The sequence below is a fragment of the Alosa pseudoharengus genome, unplaced genomic scaffold (genome assembly GCF_046254945.1).
Source record: "Alosa pseudoharengus isolate Yale_2024_CS ecotype anadromous, Long Island Sound unplaced genomic scaffold, YU_APseudo_1.1 YU_APseudo_1.1_scf_22, whole genome shotgun sequence".
Lineage (NCBI taxonomy): Eukaryota > Metazoa > Chordata > Actinopteri > Clupeiformes > Clupeidae > Alosa > Alosa pseudoharengus.
Genome location: NW_027468680.1, coordinates 25,356,795 through 25,373,727, shown reverse-complemented (window position 1 = coordinate 25,373,727; position 16,933 = coordinate 25,356,795). Strand labels below are relative to the sequence as shown.

Below are 16,933 nucleotides of genomic sequence, written 5' to 3'. Positions count from 1 at the left end.
CACGTGCAAAAACAGTCATGCACTCATATCACACCTTTCTCTCTCTTTCACACACAGACCTGAGTGTGAGAGTAATGCTCTACCAGACAGACCTGAGTCACAAAAACACTGAGTTAAAAAAAATCATGTTATGTACTGCAGTAATGTATTACAATAAATAAGACATGTAAAATAAAAATGAGAGACCTGATTGAGCCATTAGGCTACATAAATAAGATCACATTAACTTGTCAGTTGTTATTGCCTATGGAATAAAAGCAGAAATCTTATAAGCCTATGTCTAGTAGGTGAAACATGTCAGGCTCTTAGTCACACTGGCTGATGTTCCCATAAAGTAGCACTCAAGACACAGTGTGTGTGTGTGTGTGTGTGTGTGTGTGCGCGCGCGCGCGCCTGTGCTCGTGCTAAACTACAAAGGCTATGAGGAGGATTTTAGCTACTTTTAGCTGAATAGCGGTACAATGTGTGATAAGCACCCATCTGCAGCCTAGTCGTTGATTTCTGTGGTTCAACCTTGCTTTGGTGAGGGGTGGAGCACGGATGCAGTATCGTGGGGATGACGCATTTTCCTTCGGCCGATAGAGTATGAAATTATATCACTGCTTCCCGTATACTGGTTCCAAAGGTCTTGTAGATGTTTCGCGTTCAAACTTGAATTACTATAAAAACAGAGCTGTAAATATGCCCAGGATCACTCCGTCGCGTCTATGGGAGCTCCAAGCTTACGGAATTCCGAGCTCATCTGCCAGATATTACCGCCTTTGTTATGTTTTAACTTGAATTTAGGCGGATTCTATACATGGTGAAATATGTATCATCATGTCAGTATGCTAAAAGAATCATTTTTATTTCGATGCAACCTTCCCCGAATACAGTTTTGTTTGCTCGCAGCTATTCTTCTACATGAAGTGTTGACAGCTTCAGACGTAACCGTAGTAGGTAAGGCTCTTTGGCTGTGCTATTTCAGGGTGTAGGGTAGGCAGGTTACAGATTGACGACGATAATCGATGGAGTGCTTGACTATAAGCAAAATATGCATGCTGCAGCCTATGCCATTGCATTACGTTGTTATTCGTGTGATTTACCTGGGACATTGATTGTGGTGAATGATGAATGATTTGCAAATCAAGACACAGTGCTGTAGAGTGTTGTTTGAAGGGCTGGAAGGTCCTGCACTGGCACATTCAATGGTCTCAAACAGGAGCTTAACCACAATAGCAGAAATAGGCCTGCTAGTTCAGACAATCTGATAAAAGTAACATTTATTAAGTGTCCTTTCTATAAGATAACTCTAAATGTAACCATGAACATATACACAAATTAACCTAAATGCATTGACCAGCGTCAGCTGAATTTTTATTACCTATATGTAGATCAGCATAATTACAGTAGTCTTACCACAGTGGCAAAGCAGACAAGGAATTGCAAAGGGACATGGTTAAATAAAATTTAAGTACAGCATAAAATAGGCCCTACTTCATCAATGTTTCACAAAGGGGAAGCTGCCATTTCTGAGACCTGTTATATAGTGAGATTTCGCTTTGAAGTATATGCCGTAATTAATTAATTAATTATGGGCTAAGGTCCAAAGGCTCAGGTGTAAGAAAAGGCTGTTGGGCCCTGGGGAGTCTTTCTCTTCTCTCATTTGATAAATTTACCGCCTCAAACAGTGTGCTGCAGATTCAACATTTCACAGAAAAAATGCTTAGCTCAATACATTTGTGATAAATGAATGGGCTAGTCACTTGAAAATCCTATGACAGACATCTGACAGTGAGCCAACCTTTGGACTGAGTGTGTATTGCTTTACCTGTAAAAGAAAGCATATGATGGTAAATGGGGTGAGAAGGTTTTCAAGACTTCAGACTTAATTAACTTTTTCCCTGTCCTTTGATACTGTGAAAACAGACTGAAAGCACCCCCCCCCCTTTATCATACACAAGAAGGTGAAAATTGTTGAATAAAATGAAAAGAAAATGGGATGGGAAAATATAAACACCAAAAAGAATCTATCAATCAATTTCTTGTTTATAGTGCCTTATCATCATGCAAAATGATCTAATTACACTTTAGAAATTTAGAAGAAAATGAGACAAAAGAAAATAAAAGAGAATCAATGAGTGAACAAAAGAAAGACAAATAAACAATGAACAATAAAACAATGCCATGTAAAGAGTAATGATAAGAAGGTGTTTAAACCAAATACAATATAATTTAAAAATGACTTGAAATAAAACAAACATTTCCTTGAAAATAATCACATCAAAAATGCTTAAAGGGGTGGATTTGACTCCAGGCCATACTGTTTTGAAACAAAAAATATATGTTTTGAATCCTCATTTTGAAATCTCAATAGTGGCTGCATCCCTGTGTAATAAAAGGCTGTTCCAATGATAGGGTGCAGGAAAGAGCACTCCCTGGCCAGCTGAAGAAGAGTATGGCTGAATTTTGAACCGTTTTAAACAATAAAAGACTGGCAATAAAAGCTAATTTTCAGAGGTGAAATAGCAGTATTCTGATGTCAGAACCTGCTTCAGAGCACAAACACAGCAGGTGCATCACCTTTAGTTTATAGCATAGTGAGAAGCCAAAGAAGGCCAGCTATGTGTACCTTGAGTATAGAATCAAATAATCCACTTGACCAGCACTGCCTTAAAATTCATTCAAATGTATTTGGCACTGAATTCATGTGAATAATTCAAGGCCGTATGTAGAGTCAACATTGGGGGGAACAAATTCACAAACACATGAGGTGATATGTTTTCCTTTAAAAAATAATGCCTAATAATACTGTTTTTTTCATTTTCGTGTGCCATTCTATCTTATGCCAATGTTAACTCCATGGCTACGGCCTTGTATAGAATGTATATTTAACAATAGTTTGTAGCCTCGTTAGTTAAGCACTACCCTAGTTCAACTTAAAAAGACCACTGATCAAATGCTACAGGAGAGAAAGGGCAGAGAGTAGTGTGTCATTTCTCAGAAATAATAACCATTAATCTGCTTTTTATCAGTTGATATTTCATAATTCCATGGTATTCTACAACTTTCACATACGGTAAGCGATGGCTCATATCAAGAGAGGATTATTGTGGAAGTCAAGTCAGTGTTTTTCTGCCAATTTTCTGTACTCTGCACTCCATTTCTCTGTCAGATATTTAACCATTTAGCATACTTCCAGTTTGTAACAAGTGCACCAACCATTTGACTGAAAAGCATGTACCATTCATGATAGCGTAATATTAAAGGTGCCCTGCCACACGTATTTCATTACTTTGTGGTATTGTCTGAAGTTCTACCATGGACTCTGTAACATTTTTTGTGGAAAAAATGCCTTGGTTACCGTGTTTCAAGCCATTTTAGCATGGTATAGAAAGCCTGCAGGAAGATTTGCGCCAGTTCTCATTAATATTCAACGAGCTAAGCTGCTTGACTCTTATTGGCTAACAGCTAGTCGGTTTCGTCCATAACATGACAGCTGTTATCAACTAATTTTAGCTTCAAGGCATGAACTTAGCTTGGCTAGCGAGTGCTAGCATTATCCAAATGGGCATAAAACCTGCTAGACTAGCGAGTGCATTAAACCTGTATAACATTTCACTTCCTTAAGTTGACAATACAAATCCTTGCATACGAAAACTGTCACTGAGCTAGACAACTGCGGGTGCGGTCTTAACTAGACGAGTTCATGAATAGTAATGAGCTCATTCAATTCCACGTCAGACTGAGCAGCTTTTGTCTTTGGCCTGATTTCTCCGCTTATTTCTTTTCAGTGGCTAGAGCTGAGAGAGGAGGCAGCAGTTCATTTTCACATTCAGGATGTAACACAAACACTTATGGACCTAACATATATTTATATATATTTTTTTTAAATACAAGTAAAAACGGTTTAATGTGGCAGGGCACCTTTAAATATTAGATTTTTATATTTACTGTAGTTTTAATTAACACGTTACCTGAAGTGTATGTTTTGTGTGTTTTGTAGGTCAACAAATCTGTGGGGACCCTGGCTTCCTTGAGCATGGCAGCCGGACACCAAGCTCAGGTGTATTCTTTGTTAATGCAGTGGCCAGATACCGCTGTATGGACGGGTTCAGACTCAAGGGACCAGCTAAGGTTGTTTGCGTCCGATTCAATAATGGATCAGTTGGCTGGAGACCGAGCCACAGACCAGTGTGTCTACAAGAAGGTACATATCATATGATTCTCTATCTCTCCCCTCTAGTACTAACACAATTTAAATGAGGTCAGCTGTTTTAAGAGGTATTGGTTCCTGACTGTCCTTTTTCTTCCATAGATTGTCTTCCTCCCTATATAGAAGATGCAAATGTGTCCAATCACACCTACAGACCTGGAGATATCCTAAGTGTTAGCTGCCATGAGGGCTTTCAGATTCGCTACCCTGATATGGACAACATGGTTTCTATCTGTCAGGATGATGGGACGTGGGATAATCAACCTACTTGTCAAGGTGTTTCTATTTCGACAAATCCATTTCATCCCTGAAGAATCTGTACACTCTACATATTCAGCATCTAAGAGGTGACATCAGGCAGAGGATTTTACATCTTACCATCTCAATCTTTCTTCCTTGCAGGCTGCTTGCGTCCACTGATCAACCCACATAGCTACATGAACCTGTCAGAAACACAGTTTTCTGTTCCAGTTGGAACTGTGGTGCAATACCACTGTTTCCCTGGTTACAAACTAGAGGGTGCAGAGATGATGGAATGCATGTATAACCTTATCTGGTCGAGTACACCACCCAGATGCCTTGACGTGGAGGGTAAGTTTAAGTGTGTGTGTGTGTATGTGTGTGTGTGTGTGTGTTGTTTGTTCATTTTTTGTTTGTTTTTGTTTAGTTTTAAAGCATTGTTGCCTACCTTGTTCAAACTTGAATCAATAAAAACATACTAACAAAAACAATGATAGCCTAGACTATAGCACATAACATTTCTGATCTGTTGTCAAAATGTGTAGGGTTAAGCTGATATTGGATAACATTAAAGTATTTAAATAAATACACCACAAAATATCATACACAACTAATGCAACATATGTCAAAATAATATTTGTTCTACACTTTATAAATGTGTTGAATTCTTCTCTTCTGTGGCAGTGTGTCCCCTGCCCCCAATGTTAGAGCACGGAGATTACATGTGTCACCCACAACCTTGTGATCGGTACATCCATGGGACAGTGGTAGAGTTCTACTGTGACCCTGGCTACTCCCTAGCAAATGATTACAAGTACATAACTTGTCAATATGGGGAGTGGTTTCCTCACCTGCACATCCATTGCATTAAAACAGGTAGGTGAACACTGTACACTTCTCCTGTTGGAAAAGGCAACAAGATATTAGTGACATTTCCATACATTAATATCTCATTAATATCATACATTGATATTTCATTTATGCAAGACATTACTGTGTACTACTGTAACCTGTTTTAGAAAGTACAACTGTTTTTTTTTTTTTTTTTCCGCTGTAGAACCCACCTGGCCTGGTTTTCAGGACAGCCTCCTGACCAAGTGGCGAGTGGGGGCGTTCACTGCCTCTGGTGTTCTGCTGGCTTTGCTCCTGGTCATGATAGTAAAGGTGACGCAGTTCCAATGCAAGCCTCAGTGGAGCTTACGGTAAGGTACTTCCTTACGGTACTTCCACTATGTTTTGTGCTCCATTGGCAAGCGTAAAATCATTAAGACTGGCCTTATACTCCGATCTGAATAGGGATCAAGACCAGGATCTCAGAGACCAGAACATTGTTGTAGTGGATGGTGTCCCAGTGCTGCTTCCTACCTATGAGGAAGCAGTGGGTAGCGCAGCCCTTCCTCCCCAGAGGATTGCGCCTCCAGTCAGCCTAGAGGACATACTGCAGGCGGAGGAGCCACAGCCTCCTGAGTACCCAGGACACAGCGAGACTCCGAGCAGAGCTCCCATAGACACCAGTGAATGTGAGACCTATGAGAGCTTTTCAGACAACTCAGAATGTGTCCAGAGCACCCAGGCGTCATCTTCCAATGCAGGTGGAATGAATAACCCCTCAGAGAGAACCAACATGGTCTCCTCCATAGAGGAGACAGCCTCCACTAGCCCCAGCGTTGATATTGCGGATGGTAAGTACTCTGTTATCTCCCCATTCCATGGCAACTCAAATTAATTCACCATAAAATATGGATTTCACAGTGCATCTGTATATCATGTCTGCCATAAAGAAATGCAAGGTTAAAGTACTTACATTAAACCAAACTAATTTACATGTAAATGTGTAATATCTGACTGACTCTTCTTGAATCTGATGTTCTGAAATTGTATGTGTTGCATTCAGATGACAATTTGCATAATTTGGAGGAATATTATATATAATTTATTATAAAAAAGCATTTATCATGTTTGAGCATTTTTTACAGGTTTTTCCAAGCTTTATAGAGTGACTACCTACATTCTATGATGTTTGTTCTTACCAGTTTTCCTCTTTCCAGAAATTCCTCTGGTAGAAGATGGAACCGATGAGAGCTGATGCCCAGATGACTCTAAACAGACTTTTAATTGTTACATTTCTAATGCAGTTATTACAGGACTCACACGGCAAATGTATTGGTTTACCACACAAGACTGTTCCCCCTTTCTGGCAATACATTTTGTGGCGTTATCACAAAAGTGCATAATGGAACGCAAAGTAAAAAGTTATATATCAAAGAGAAATTAGCAATAAAACAACCTCAAGTTCAAATCTTGACTTGTTGATGGCCATGGATCCATTACTTACTGTGTAATCAGCCTTTAACTTTCTTGTAATGTACTATGCAACATCTTGTCACTGAAAGATTGCCTTTAAATCAGTGTAATATATAACTTTATTACATTTAAACTTATAATGGACAGAATTTCTTCTACATTCTCGTTTCAAATAATTCTGGATTGAACAAGACATCAGGTGCAAAAAAATATGACTCATTATGTAAATTTAAATGATGGATGGGAAATGGCATGGCAGTCATCATTAACTGCATGCGTAACTGAAAAGACCACTAAGCAATGCGGACAGGCTGTTGTAACGTGGCTCTAATGTGGTACATATTGATCAATCCTAGCAGTCACTTGAGACAATGCATGAGTCCACACAAGACTGAACATGTTTTGATCCAAGTGGGTCTGGCTAACAAATATAATTTAAAAGCAGATTTTTGTTTTCTACATTAACAATGTAAAAATAAAAAAAGGTATTATAATTTGTGCAATTACTCAATGCACTGTTACAAAAGTGTCTTAAATAGTTTTTTAAAAAAATTCCAGAGGAAAAACACCTGAATGTCAGAAATGGTTTCAAACAACTAATTGCATTGCAGATAAAGCTACTTACAATGGCATAAAAAAAACCTCACCGTATAAGAGGTTTGTTCTACAAAAAAATGTGAAGGAAACATGCTTCAATCTTTAAGGTTTATGAACACAATAACAGTTGGGTGTAACACTTTCAAACAAGAAAAAACGATGGGCCATCAACTGAAGATATGAAGCTAAAACTAGGCCGCAGCCCTGGCATCATGGATGTGGATGGACACTGCCATTTGTTTTGCCCCTCTTCCAAATGTTCCAAGCATTTCCATACACAGTATCTTGGAACGAATACCCAGCAGTCTTTATACAATTGTTAAAAAAATTAAATGTCAAACTTCTGATACAAAAGATAATGTTGGGTTCTCTTGCTACTGGAATTCTGCTTCATAAAGAAGTTGGTGGAACTTCAATTTGACCGCACACTTCTTTTCATAGGGTAGCTTCTTCAGGTGGGGAAGGAGGCTCAAGAGAAACATCTCGTCCTCATTGCCTTCTTGTCCATTGAGTTCCCACCTCTTCTGACCAGACCACAGCGCACTGCTGACTGGAAAGTTAGGAGGTGTTTCTGCATCCCTCAGGTCTCCCCTCATCTTTTGACTAACATGCCCGGTGTTATTATTCATTTCTTTGTCGTCATCTCTGTCATCGTCGGGTTCCACAACTGAGAAATTGGACATGGAGGAGCGGGACTGTATGAAAGGGGTGAGGAAAGCCATCTGGTCAGTGTATTTCCATTTCCGACTGCTGTTGCCCATGGCGTGGCGTCTCTGCTCTTTGATAAACTGGTCCCGCAGGCTTTTCCATTTCCTCCGACAGTCTTCCTCTGTAATGATTAGGAACAGGACATAAAAAAATAGCAACAGGAGAGTTCGCCTAAAAGACTGAAAGACACGCAAAAGGCTCATCATCATGTAGGCTACATCCTTTAAGGGTCAACAGAGCAGCAAGAAGACATTTCAAGAAAACAAACACCTAGGCTACCCTAGCTTGACGTTGGATCTGGACGAGAGCTACAACTGCATTCACGTTACAACACAAGGGCCTGTGAAGAGCTCCTACACATATGAACGTTATTGTAAAACAAATTGTTTGACTGCAGTGACTAACAAACAAACATGCAATAGATCTGGATCTGCTGCAGTTAGTTAGAAGCTAACGACGTTCTGGACAGGGCTAACATTAACAGTTAACGTTACCTGGAAGCTCCGTTTGTAGACTTACAGACCTCCATGCGTCAGCTTTCTTGCTAAAATCTTTGTAAGAACTTAGAGTTGAATTGTAAAGCTCCGGATACACAGACACCGCGTAAATCAGTCTTTCCTCCATAACAAAAGCACAAAGGTTTAAATTATGTTCGTTTTCAAATAACGAAAACAAACACTTGCTATTTTACGTACACTGAAGCTTGCGGAAGCTGTTTCTTCTGTTGGTAAAAACGAAGGTTAGAATTTGGGAAGACAACACTCTGCTGACACCTGGAGGGCGGGAGGCATATTGTAAATGGTCTCGTGTTTAACAGCCAGTAAATTTAATTGTCATTCAATCTGAAAAGAAAAAACAGTGCACTGAAATGAGGCATGTCAGAACTTCAAAGAGGCATTTCCACCATAAATAGCTATTTAAACTATCTCATGTTTTCTCTTAATATGGTTTTGGACATTAAATGTGAAAAGTTAGTTGCCAATATTAACATGACAACTTTCAACACAGAATCTTTCTAAATCTTACCGTCAGTGGGAAGTGGGTCTTATTGTTCATGCAAGCAAAGGTGGACGAAGTAGCCTATTTAATTTCTTTACTAAAGTCAAAGTACAGGCCTAGATATTCCTAGTCAAAAATTACTCCACTGCAAGTGAAAGTTGTCAAGTCAAATGGTTAAGTGAAAGTATGCAAGTACTTGTTCTTAAAAATACTTAGTATTCAGAGTACAAAGTATTTCTCTACTCTAGTGATGTGTTGTATAATGTTTATTTTGTCAATGATGCGGTGGCCACAGACTTATGCTGAAATGAAAAATGCACGTTCTTTGGTTGGCCACTATTTTGCTACAAGCAAAACTGCCCATTTTCAACCCATAGCCCTGTTGTTCAAGGCCACCGAGCTGTTGGTAGGAAAAAGAGCAAGACAATTTGGTACAATATTGACCATTTTTGTAGCAAATTTTCTTGCTTTTTCCTATTGATAGACTTATTGACCTCAAACAACAGGTGAAATGAACAGGGTTTTTTTTCTGTTCATAAGCATAATAGGCTTATGTATTTTTTAAATTGCTCTGAAGTTCGTAAATTACATCCTTGGAAGAATTACCATTTGAGATGCCAGCCTTATTGAATCAAGTTTATTACCTAGTCAATCAATATGACTTTTTTACAAAAATATAATTTCTGGGTCCTATCCTTTGGCTTGTAAACAAACATGCGTGGGGTTGGGGTTGTAGCTCTGAAAAAATCCCTCGTGTGTGTTTATAGTGACTTACAGCGGGGAAAATAAGTATTGAACGCGTCAACATTTTTTTCACATTCTTTATTAAACATAACTCCAATTATGGGCATTAATGTTTGGATTTTGTCATATGGGTGGATTATCTGAGTTGATACTAATGTCTGGTAACAATTTCATGCAAATAGCCATTGGAAGTATACTTACTGAAAAATACTTATTTTCCTTTTAGTGGAGTCAAAAGTACAATATTTGTCCTCAAAATGTAGTGAAGTGAGTCACAAGTAAAAAAAAAAAAATGAATACTTACTGTAAGTAAAGTACAGATACTTGAAAAACGTACTTAAGTACAGTACTTGAGTACATTTACTTAAGTATTGTCCGCCTCTGCATGCAAGCAAATGAGGGCATCTACAAATAGAAAAAAGTTGTTGTATTCCTGAAACCAATCACTGAATTTCATGTGCCCACATTAAGTGAAGAAAAAAAGAAAATACAGGCACAAAGCAAGAAGATGACAGGAAAATGCATGCATGATCACTTTCATACGCTTTCCTGCAGAATTTGCTTTTCATTCATCACAAATACTGATGTACAATCTATTAATTTGTCCGATAAGTCACAAGTCAGGGTCTGTCATTTGTTTCTAAGAAGCGGTCATATAGCGATTGTCAAAGTTTTCTTTTTTTTTTTTTTTTTTCCCCCCCGTCATCTACTTCCTGAAATTTTGGTCAACGATACCCGGGGCACCGAAACACCGGGGCACATGAAATTTGGTGGGTATGTAGCCCCACTAGACTTTTACGGAAAAATTTCGTTTGGTCCCCGGGGGCCACTCCCCCTCCGCGCTGGGCCCCCCGAAACCCAAAAAATGCAGTTTTTCCTAAATAACTACCTGAACCGTGGCACCGAGGATGAAGAAATTTTTATGGTACGTTGGTCTCAAGGGCCCACATCAACCTAGCCCATAATCACTCATTTGTGATTTGCACCCCCCCCCCCCGGTAAAAAATGAAAATGCAATATCATTCTGCTTTAATCGCCCCTCTCTTCAGTAAAGACGTTCAGAACTGCACCAAATTTTATGTGTATGATTAACCTGACATTCTCTGGGGGTATGCCAAGTTTCGTAGAATTTCATCCATGGGGGGGTCTAAAAAATTAAGTTATGTGTACATTTAGTGACTGTACACTCATTAGCCTGTAGATGGTGGTGCACACATATACACATGCACACACACACACAGGCACCCACAAACTATCGGTATTAGAACGGCGATACATAATTACAAATTCAGTAGGATTAAAAGAAAGGCAAAATAAATATTCATCATTATCATCATGGCTGCATTTCCAGTATTGGCGATAAGTAGTCGTTTGTCCACTAGATGGCGCATCGTTGCAGTGAGACGTAATTTTGTTGGAAGTTAATCTAAAGTGGGTTGGAAAGACACTACGCTTCCTACAAGGACAAGACTGTAGGCTACAGTAGTTTACCGCAGAGAACGTCTAAGGGTAGGATGATTTCTGCATGACATGTAATTCCCATTTCCTCTTGAAAGCGAAATAAATCTGAGAATGTTTATCGGACATGCTTGTTTTTTACTGCAGGTAGGCTACGTTAATCCTATCAATAGCAGAACGTAAGTAAAATAATGTTACCGTTAGCATGGTTGAGTGATGGAGGCCAATTTGATTATTGATGTATTTGTAGAAAACCATAAATGTGTTTATAGGCTACCAAGCAAATCGATAACAGCACTAATTGTATCTTTCGACTGTCATCTCATTTGCTTATGACCATAACCTAGGCTACTAACAGGAGCTAAGTGAGCTAGCCACAATACGTTCGCTACGTGGTTTTTTAATGGAAAATATATAGGCTACCTATGATGCACCCTAAACACCGGGCTGGGACATTTCTGCTCAAGGTCTCAAAAAGCATCTGAGTCAACGTTCATTCCCAAAATAGGCTACTTCAATCCTCTATTTTCAAAGGTGATTCAAGTAAGGAAGAGCATGGCTCAAAGTAAAGTAACTGAAACTACATAAATTCGTCAAAGTGAATAATTTGTGTCAACTCGCCGCAATGTAGATTTATTAACGCACCCGTGATGATCTACATCTCCATTTAAACCAGATGTTTTAGAGCGCACGTTGAGATGTATTCAGGGCAGGGCTGTACCTACACATATTTGTTGAACGTGCTACAAAAATCATTCTTTGCGATGGATGATTTAGTACCAATGTTACACCGGTCAGATACAGTTTTGCCTATGGCTATTCCGTGAGACTGAGGCGCTTTTTGTCTGTTCGAAGTGCGTGTTTAGGGTGTGAGAGTCGATGTGCTTTGATTCCAGCTTGGTAGTTGTAGTCTATGCGATTAAAAAACACGTGTGTGTGAAGTATCCAAACAATGATAACGCTTTCATTATGGCTGCTTTAGCCACAGACCTTGAGCTACTGTGGGTTGGGTTCCATTTAGAAGTGTCCACTTCATTCGCCCTTTCCGTGATTCACAGCTACGTGAAATTAATTAGAGTGCATGAAAATGCAATCTACTGTTATCCGATTTCTTCTTCTTATTCTTCTTCTAACGCTTTTTCTGCGTTTAATGCGGCTTCAACCGTTTAATGTAGAAACTTCATTCAAACTGTGTTACGTAGGTCTTACTTAGGACAGGTGGGGAATGTATTTTTCATATTTGTAACTTTTATACTTTTTGAACTATTAATTAAAAACTATTAAAATTTTCCCCATAGACTTAACACTGGCGATTATGGCATCACAATAGGGCTCTTAGAATCCTATGCCAAGTGTTCCGGCCAGAGCCATATGGTTCCGGCCACCTCCAGCAACTGTCTGTCTCAGGCTTTAAGCATACAATCTGGCTCTCTTAAGACTACAGATCCTGTTCAACTGTTTCCTCTGCCCACAACTGTTTAAAAATAAAAGTCTCCACTACAATAATTCCCTATTAAATAATTTAACCATTTAAACTATCCAACTATTTAACTGTTCAACTATTCCAACTGTCAGTTATCATCAACTATGCCTCTAGCCTACTATATTAAACCACCACCTACCTAGCAACCAATTTAGCAACCATTGAAATTAAGCATCTATGTCAGTTTCCATAGCAACCAAGATGATTATACAAGCAAACCACTGTAGTAACTCCTTTATTTCTGATAGTAGCCACCATGGACACCCTAGCAACAACCTAGCAACGACTTCAAGTACCCTAGCAACAGCCTAGAAACCACATTCCATTAAAACCTAGCAACCAACATCATTAACCTAGCAACCAGCATAGCAACCACCATAACTACTCTAGCAACAGTCAGTTGTCATCAACTTTGACTCCCGCCAACTGTTCAAAATAAAAGTCCTCACTACAATAATTCCCTATGAAATATTTGAACCATTTAAACTATCCAACTATTTAACTGTTCAGCCAATCCAACTGTCATCATCAGCTATGACTCCCGCCAATTGTGTCCTCTGCCAAGATGATCAAACAGATTGTGAGCGGGGTGACTTGCATCACTCACAATTTTGGTCGCCTTGCGGGTGAGGTGGGTGGTGTAAATGTCCTTCAGGGAGGGGAGTGAAGCACCAATAATCCTTCCAGCTGTGTTCACTATGCGCTGCAGGGCTTTCCTGTTGTATTCAGTGCAGCTTCCGCCCCACACAGCGATACAGCTGGAGAGGATGCTCTCAATGGTGCCTCGGTAGAATGTGGTCATGATGGCTGGTGGAGCACTTGCTCGCCTGAGTTTCCGCAGGAAGTACAGGCGGCGCTGAGCTCTCTTCGCCAGTGATGCTGTGTTGGTGGTCCAGGAGAGGTCTTCACTGATGTGCACCCCCAGGAATTTGGTGCTGCTCGCTCTCTCCACCACAGCACCGTCGATGGTCAGTGGCAGGTGTTGGGTGTGACCTCTCCGGAAGTCAACAACAATCTCTTTGGTCTTGCTGACGTTCAGCAGGAGGTTGTTGTCCCTGCACCACGTGGTCAGATGGTCGACCTCCAACCTGTATTGAGTCTCGTCGCCCTTGGTGATGAGACCCACCAGAGTTCTGTACCTCTGGGAAGAGGTACAGAAGCCTGCGCTCCCGCACTACCAGACTCACCAACAGCTTCATACACCAAGCTGTTAGGATGCTGAACTCTCTCCCTCCTCTCCCCCCTCCACCCTCAGCTACATAACATCCTGGACATTGGACCCACAATGGCCGCCTGCACCACTCCACTTGCACACTTGTACACTTTGCAACTTGTTGTTGTTGTCCTGAAAACACAACACTTCTGCTGCTCTTACATAACTTGCACCACTATGCCACTTTATTTCTTACTTAGGTCAAACAGAACTACCTCAGCCTCTTATTGGCCTGACTTTGCACTAGTATTTTATTTTATTGACTGTCTATGCACAATTTCAACCATTTTTTGCTGCTCTTATTTTTTCATTATATGTGCCCTCTTATTTACTTATTTACTTACTTTTTGTTTACTTGAATGTTATGTTTGTCTGTGGACTTAAAATTGGTAAAATATGTCTTGTCTCCACCGTGGGATAGTGAGAAACGTAATTTCGATCTCTTTGTATGTCTGGAACATGTGAAGAAATTGACAATAAAGCTGACTTTGACTTTGACTTTTGACTGCCCACAACTGTTTGGCAGCCTGGGCTTTTCAGTCAACTAGTGTGATCAACTCCCAATCTACATTCAACTTTTAAACTGTCTACTTTTAAACTATCAACTTTTATTAAGCTGTGCAACCACCATGTCTGTCCTAGCGTCATTTTCATGCACTTGTAATTCCCTGGAATTACATTCTCTAGTTACTACTGATATGCAAAACTATTACCTTTTCGCCAAGAGGTGGCAGCTTGATACTGTAAGGTGAAGCCATTGGTTCCAAAGGAGATTTTATTTGGGTCGCCAGCATAGCCTAGTGACAATTTGTGTTGTGTAATAGGCCTAGCATAGGGCTTACCTTATATAGCTTATAGTTTGTTAACAGTCACGGTTTTGTCATAACTCCCTCTATGCATTTTTGCATTTAGAATAGCTCTAAAACCGGGGAGCGAACACGTCACAGGGGGGGCGCCAGTGCGTGGATATCTCAATCGCAAAATTAAACAATATTTCTATCGGGCGCCTACCATGGACTAGGCTGGGTGAAAATCAAAAGATTGCGTCAAAAGATTGAGCTTAACCATGGACCTCATGGTTGCAAAATGCAAGGGAACATGAATCAGCATATTATTTGCACAAACAATAACGGACAGTAGCTCTTCAACTTTGCCCGTTAAAATGTGAACAGTCTCGCAACGCATTTCATGAAGGCCCTTTTGGACATGTCAGTTATTGGCACCACTGGGTAAAACGGCATTTTGTTTTAGACTACTGGTATTTAATTTGTGCATTGACAATAAAGCTGAATATCATTTGAACTAGATGACTAAACTATGCATATGTAGAAGAAGAAACATTCACAAAAATCCATGACATGACCTCTCTTCTTGATAGCTGTTGAAAACTGCATGGAACTGACAGGGATTGTTTTGTTTAATAATAAATAAATAAATACATTATGCTGCTACCTTCTGCTTTTCCCAAATACAATGTAGCCTACAGGTGTACCTTTCATCAGTCCAGTTGCAATGGATGGACTGTGATGAACTGCCCTACTTGTGATTGTTTAGACATTTTAAAGGTTTTATAACAATGTTGCAGATTTTTTGGCCCAGAAACAAATCTATTCACCTTTGCAGCGCCAGTAGGCTACTTTGTGTGCGGAATGTGTGCAAACACACATTCCAAACAAGCATACACACAAAAGTTTCAAGAGTGGGGGATGGAGTAGAAGATGGAGACAAATTCATTAATATGATTTATTTTCGCGGAATGGATGTGCAGGACTGAGCGGTGGTCATATTTTGTACCGCTACGCGGTACATCTAGTTTTTTAAGATTTCTTAATTCTTGTTTTCTTAATTCTTGGGTCACTCTGAAGAGTTAGTGGTCAATTGTACCAATCCTACAGCAGAAAAGGCTGTAAAGGCACTGCAGTACTGTTAAGAAACACTGGAGAGCACATGGATCCAAAAATACAACATATAGGGCCACTAAGGTGACTGAATGTCTATGCACAGACATGACTGCATCGTCATCTTCTGAGCTATGGATTTTTAATATATATATATATATATATACAGTGAAGCTCATACGTTTTCGAACCCATGCTAAAGTTGACTAAAATGAGGGATATAAAATCATCTTTTGGAAGTAGATCTTAATTAAGTAAAAAAATGAGGAAATATCCAATCTTTAAGGACACCAATTTTCTTTGTGAATGAATAATGTATTATAAATAAATAAATGTTCTTCCTATGTTAAATTCCCATATACCAGACTCTCTGACTTCGCAGAGTACTGTAGGGAAAAGAAATCGAGCGGAAGTACGTAGACAGGTGGAGCCAGGCAGAGGCAGGCAGATTTTTTTTTTTAAAGGCCAGTGTCATGGATCCAAGATACTATGCATCCTGATAAAGTTCCTTTGGCCTTTGGAATTAAAATAGCCCCACATCATCACATACCCTTCACATATACCTAGAGATTGGCATGGTTTTATTTTAGTTAGCCTAATAGCTGTTTTGCATTAAGAGATGATCTTATGGAAAGTACCCCATGCCAATCGTGAGATATGGTGAAGGGTATATGATGATGGGGCTATTAATTCCAAAGGCCAAGGGAACTTTAATGTGGCTGGTGAATGGGTGAAAGCAACTGTGTGTAGCAACTGCATGACAGCTTTTACTACACTATTGTGGACTGGTGAGGGGAACATTGGAAAGAGCTCAGCCGTTATTTAAAATAGAAGCATCTTATTGTTTGCATCTGAAGAAGGCCCTAATACAGTCTTTCTCAAACGTCTTTGATCTGAGGCCTGGTCATGGCAGACTTTGGGGTCATAGGGCCCACCAACATGCTTGAAAATATACAAAAGTTTGTGAAAACATGCACATCAGAGGACTGCTTTTGGTAATGTAAAATATAATTATAATGGCTTCAGTGCTTTACTCAGCATGGTTGCATGTAGCCTGGCTCCACACATCTACGTACTTACGCTCAATTTCATTT

At 39.7% G+C, this 16,933-nt stretch overlaps 1 protein-coding gene across 1 annotated transcript; it reads left to right on the top strand.

Moving 5' to 3' along the window:
* Positions 1-591: 591 nt before the first annotated feature.
* On the top strand, positions 592-6,575 carry susd4 (sushi domain containing 4). The gene is made up of 8 exons (XM_076299479.1): positions 592-939; positions 3,986-4,189; positions 4,298-4,471; positions 4,598-4,786; positions 5,120-5,311; positions 5,493-5,637; positions 5,732-6,117; positions 6,484-6,575. The coding sequence occupies exons 1-8, from the start codon at positions 810-812 to the stop codon at positions 6,519-6,521; spliced, it is 1,458 nt and encodes a 485-aa protein (XP_076155594.1). The 5' UTR covers positions 592-809; the 3' UTR covers positions 6,522-6,575.
* Positions 6,576-16,933: the final 10,358 nt, after the last annotated feature.

Bases quoted from the DNA above. Each gene is read 5' to 3' on its own strand.
- susd4 (XM_076299479.1), top strand. From the start codon at position 810: ATGTATCATCATGTCAGTATGCTAAAAGAATCATTTTTATTTCGATGC. The intron at 5,638-5,731 runs GTAAGGTACTTC...CGATCTGAATAG, and splicing joins AAGCCTCAGTGGAGCTTACG to GGATCAAGACCAGGATCTCA. The intron at 6,118-6,483 runs GTAAGTACTCTG...TCCTCTTTCCAG, and splicing joins CAGCGTTGATATTGCGGATG to AAATTCCTCTGGTAGAAGAT.